Source organism: Sinocyclocheilus rhinocerous, unplaced genomic scaffold (assembly GCF_001515625.1).
Source record: "Sinocyclocheilus rhinocerous isolate Xijiao unplaced genomic scaffold, SAMN03320098_v1.1 scaffold3658, whole genome shotgun sequence".
In the NCBI taxonomy this organism is placed as follows: domain Eukaryota; kingdom Metazoa; phylum Chordata; class Actinopteri; order Cypriniformes; family Cyprinidae; genus Sinocyclocheilus; species Sinocyclocheilus rhinocerous.
The window spans coordinates 68,594-74,292 of record NW_015667295.1 but is presented as its reverse complement, the minus strand read 5'-3'; the positions used below and the strand labels follow the sequence as shown (position 1 = coordinate 74,292).

The following is a 5,699-nucleotide window of genomic DNA, read 5'->3' as shown; positions in this document are numbered from 1 at the left end:
TGACGTTTTATTCTTATCCAAAACAACTAGATGTGATATGAGTGTGATACATACATACACTACCAGTCAAAAGTTTTTGAACAGTAAGATTTTTAATTTTTTTTTTTTTTTTAAGATGTCTCTTCTGCTCAGCAAGCCTGCATTTAGTTGATCAGAAATACAGCAAAAACAGTAAAATTTTGAAATATTTTTACTATTTAAAATAACTTATTTCTATTTGAAAGCAGTTATTTTAAATATTCAGAAATAATTCTAATATGCTGATTTGCTGATTATCAATATTTAAATCAGTTGAGAACATTTTTTTCAGGATTTTTTGATGAATAGAAAGATCCAAAGATCAGCATTTATCTGAAATAAAAAGCTTTTATAACATTATACACTATACCATTCAAAAGCTTGGAGTCAGTATAATTTTTTTTCTTTTTGGGACAGAAAATATAGAAATTTTATTTAGCACTGCAATTTTATTTTATTTATAATACTTTTATTTAGCAAGGATGCTTTAAATTGATCAAAAAGATTACAATGTTACAACAGATTTATATTTCAGATAAATGCTGTTCTTCTGAACTTTCTATTCATCAAAGAAACCTGAAAAAAAATCTACTCATTTGTTTTCAACATAATAAATTATTTTTTTTTGAGCAGAAAATCAGAATATTAGAATGACTTCTGAAGGATCGTGTGACTGGACTAATGATGCTAAAAATTCAGCTGTGAAATCACAGGAATAAATTACATTTTAAAATATTTTAAAATAGAAAACAATTATTTTAAATAGTAAAAATATTTCACAATATTACTGTTTTTGGATCAAAATAAATGCAGGCTTGGTGAGCAGAAGATAATTCTTTAAAAAACATTAAAAATCTTACTGTTCAAAAACTTTTGACTGGTAGTGTATGTTAGCCTATAGTTTGAAGTTGAAGATATTAATATTAATAAGGTGAGTCTGAGATGTTTATTTTACAGTGATTTCACATTTCTTGTTTGTATGAAGGCTAAATACAAATAAAAGGTGAACATTAATTTATTTGTGCTGTTTTTTTTGTTTTTTTTTAATATTATATAGTTTTATAAGAGGAGGTTTCATAGACTTGGAAAATTCATTTTTCAGAAGTTTGTAGGTACAGACATCTGTTGTGGGTTTCTTGGCAGTTTTTATGAGGCTTTTTTTAATAGTGTTCATATCGATATCGGAATTATATCGTATCGACCGAAATTAAGAAATACTGTATATCCTGATATAAATTTTGGCCATATCGTCCAGCCCTAGTTCTGGCTAACTTCAGACATGACTTTGTGGGGGTTCTTCTGGGTCTCCTACCTTACAACCCCCTTTCATGGAGATGTTGCAAGTTGAAACTGTCATACCTTGTGTCTGAAGGTCAGCTTTAATTTGTGTTGAGGCTGACCAAAGTGCCTTTTCCACCGTTTAAACAATCCTTTGCTGCAAATTTCCACCAAGTTTTCTCTTACAGCCATGTCTAGTGAAGGTGGCCACAGTGCCACGAGTCTTAAACATCTTGATAACGTTGCTTACATACATTTGTAGACTTGAGCTTGTCCACACTTAGCAATAATTTTAGCTATAATCTCAGTAAAAAGCGTCTGACCTTCTTTGGTTCTCTATTAACTAAGAGTTTTCCCTCAGTAAACTCCTAATTTGCCCCTTGTCATAGTAAGTAATGCAGTTGTAGTAGTAGTTATTTTTAGGTATGGGGTAGGTTTAAGGGATCTAAAACATGGTCATGCATTAATATGTGCTTTATAAGTACTAATAAACAGCCAATATGCTAGTAATATGCATGTTCATAAGCAACTACAATAGTTCATGTTAGTGAATCGTGTTCCCTAATCTTAAGTGTTACCAAATGTTGTGTGAGGCTGTGTGTCCCTATTTACACAGATGCCAGTGAAAGGCAAACTATACATAATCATAATCTATTTTCACCACTCTGACCTAGAGCAGGATTAACACGTCAGTTCTGATCCTACCTAATTCATCCATACATATCTGTCAAATCATCCTTCATAAAGCCTTTAATCCAAGGTGACAGTGAGGATTGCCCCGGTTGTATACTTGCGTTGAATAACATATTGAGCCTGTTATCCATAATTATGGTGCTGTTAACTGTTGAAGAAATGTATGTACTTTTTTCAATTCAAAACTCTGCAGTAGCTATTGTCTTGGTGTTGATTAAACAGAATAGATTAAAAAGCACTCAGCCTTTACCGAAGGTGGGAATATATACACCACATTAAAGCTCTCATCAGAAATCAGTATAGTTTATTTAATTTAAAATACTATTTCGACATTTCGTTAACATTACAGCTCAATCAAAACATAAACAGAGCGATTTAATTTGCAAAGTGCTTTTTATTGTTACGTTGCCTTGAATACATGCCTCTACAATCACAACAAAGCCAGTATAAGGAGTCCAACAGTAAGAGAGTTAAGATATTTTTCCTTTTGCTGCATTTTAGGAAGAAAAATAAAAAAACAAAAATAATCTTATGCACCGTTACGCTGGACTCGCTGGATGTACTGAAACTGGGACATGGTCTGTCCTCTCTCAAAACTGTCTTTTGGTTGAACCAATTGGGTTTTGTAAAAATACAAAAAGGAAAACTGACGAACATTTTTTTCTGCAAGTGGTAGCGGTCGCTCGTTTCCCTGGGCTGAACACTTTGTGGTCTCTGTGTCGTTGGTTGCCGTCGAAGCCCAGTGCACGTAGCTGCTTATCGTGTGTCACGGACGAGTGTTTACGCAGGGGACACGGAGCTGGAAGACACGGACGAAGCCTCGGTCTTGGATGCAGTAGTGGAGGCGCCCTCTTCCTCCTCGAAGGGGTTCTTGCCGCAGCACAGGGTGGTGATCATGCAGTGACGGAACTGCTTGTTCATGCAGATGTAGATGCACGGGTTGTAGACAGCAGCGGTCTTGGCAAAGAAGGCTGGCAGTGTCATGAAGACAGGCCCAAATTCGCTTCCCTGGTGGGTGAATATATACCAGGCCACGCTGGCATAGGGGACCCAGCAAATCAAGAAGCCGATGACCATGATGATGACCATGCGGGTGACCTCGCGCTCGGCCCTCTGTGTGGTCTCAGACTCCTGCTGCTGGGCAGCGGCTTCTTTGACGGTGCAGACGAGACGGCCGTAGCAGAAGAATATGACAACCATTGGAATCATGAAGTGGACGATGAACATGTAGATGACGAAGGACTCATTGTTAACGCCAGGTACGCGAGTGTAATAGTCGACTCCGCACGAGCACTGCATGCCCTCGGGGATGTAACGGGACCAGCCGACCAGGGGAGGCACGGCGCAGGAGCAGGCCATGACCCAGGTGAAGGCAACACCCATGATGGCGTGGTTCTCTCCGAAGCGGAAGTTGCTCACGGGCTTACAGACGACCATCCACCTCTCAAAGGCCAGCACCACCAGGGACCAAAGGCCCATTTCACCACCCAGGGTTGCGAAGAAGCCTTCGAGGTTGCAGCCGATGCGTCCGAGAATGAAGTAGCCATGCATCGAGGTGTACATCGTCGTGGTGAAGCCACCGAACACCATGAAGAGGTCGGAAATGGCGAGGTTCAGCAGAATGTAGTTGAGAGGTGTACGCAGCTTCTTGTGCTCGATGGTGACATACAGAGTGAGGAAATTGACGGGGAAGCCGGTGAGGATGAGGAAGAACATGTACGCGGCCAGGCAGGCGTATGCCCATGGCGCCACCAGGTAGTACTGGGGATACTCGTACGGGCTCCTAACAATGCCGGTGGCGTTGGACATAGGCACGTAGAATGCCGGTCCCTCTGTACCGTTCATGGCTGCAGTTGGATGTTGTGCTCAGCCCCTTTCTGCGGTAGTGTTTGGATGGCTTGGCAAGACTGTGGAGAAACGAGGCAGGACCATGCTACGACTTGACGGGGCGAGCATGCACCCCGCTTTATAGAGGCTCGCTTGGGATTACCTGATGTTTCCAGGCTGTCAGCACGAATCTATTTAGGCCACAGCTAATAAAATAATCCCAGTCATCATTGCACTGCATATCTGGCAACTTATCAAGTTATTAAGGTTGTACCTGCACAAGGCAGGTAAGCGGCGAAAAAAAAAAAAAAAACCCTGATCAACGACAAACTGGCTTTAACTGAAAATTGAGTGTTTACCGTTTTGCATTATTACACACTATTTTCCTATTTAATATTGTAAAGCTGCTTTGACACAATCTGTATTATTAAAAGCGCTATATAAATAAAGGTAACTTGACTTCCATAGAGCAGCATCCAATGCAGAGGCCCCGAATAGGATTTGGACACATTTCAAAGAGCACAAGTGAGAAAACAAAATTTCAGGTAACACTTTATTTCGATAGTCCACTTTAGACATTCTATTAACAGTAAGTAACTTTGCAACTACATGTCAACTAGCAGTTAGTAGAGTATTAGTAGACTGTCTGCTTAATATCTTCTAACACTTTCTTTGTCAACATTCTACTAACCCTAAACCTACCCTAACAGTCTACTCTGAGAGTTAGTAGACATGTAGTTGCAAATTAATGAGAATTAGTTGACATGTAGTTACAAAGTTAATTATAGTTAATAGAATGTCTAAAGTGGACTATCGAAATAAAGTGTAACCAAATTTCAAACCAAGACAGCACACTCACGTTTTTAAGCAAAACATTTGACAAAAGAAGTTTGTTCAGTTTGAAGTGATTCAAAATGAAGACACTTTCATGTCAGCAAACCACAAACTGTTTCAAGATAATGTGATGACCTGTGCTGCATTAGTGCCAACAAGGAATGTTGTGATCTTGTAAGGTATATGCCTGCGGAACACCATAGAAAAGTAGGTCACATTTCACACACACTACAATATCCCTAATAAGTGCTCTGGCATGTATCGGCCTTGGTGCATTCAAAGTATACATGTTTTCTGGGAAATGCACTCACGACCTTGCAGATGTTAATGCCATTCTCAAACATCTGAAGGAACCAGAATACTCCAAGTTAACTACTGTTCTTAGAAATCATCACATTTAAGCAAGCACTTTAATTCAAGAATAAGAAGTTCATTCATCAGTCATTTTTCATTCATGATAATAAAACCAGTATACTAAACACAAGCATATTTGTCATAAACTTATTTCCACTCTTGCATATTCTAGATCGTGTAGTGTCAGGTGGACTAAGGCTACCCTTGTCCCTGTGAAATGCCTGGGTAGACATGCTCAAGGCTCAGCATATTTCACACAGGTGGGTTTTATGAAGAGGATTTACAGATTACAGGAGAGTTACCCTACAACGAGGAGCCTTAAGCACATTAGCTGCTTGCTAGTCTTTCTACAATCCACACTGCATGGGCTGCAGGGGAAATATTGGCTGTAACTGGTTAGTATAGTCTCAATTAGCATTCAGTTCAACAATTGGTAAATATTTGAACATAAAATATTCACACAATCTGAAGTAGGCTACAGTATACGGTATGAACAGAAACTTTTTGTCAGTAATTTTAGTGTAGCTCCCCTAGTGAAAAAAAATAAATAAATAAATAAAAAATATGTTAAGTATACTTGGAGACAGACTAATTGTCAGTGTACTTCAAGTGTGTTAGTTGTATTTTTAGCAACTGTAAACCCTAGTGAAAAAACATATGCTAAGTATACTTGCAGCCAGACTAATTGTCAGTAT

General features: G+C 38.7%; 1 protein-coding gene across 1 annotated transcript; it reads right to left on the bottom strand.

Annotated features, from left to right (window-relative positions):
• Positions 1-2,368: 2,368 nt before the first annotated feature.
• On the bottom strand, positions 2,369-3,950 carry LOC107733661 (rhodopsin). The gene has a single exon (XM_016545391.1). It carries the CDS (start codon positions 3,832-3,834, stop codon positions 2,770-2,772), a length of 1,065 nt encoding a protein of 354 aa, XP_016400877.1. The 5' UTR covers positions 3,835-3,950; the 3' UTR covers positions 2,369-2,769.
• Positions 3,951-5,699: the final 1,749 nt, after the last annotated feature.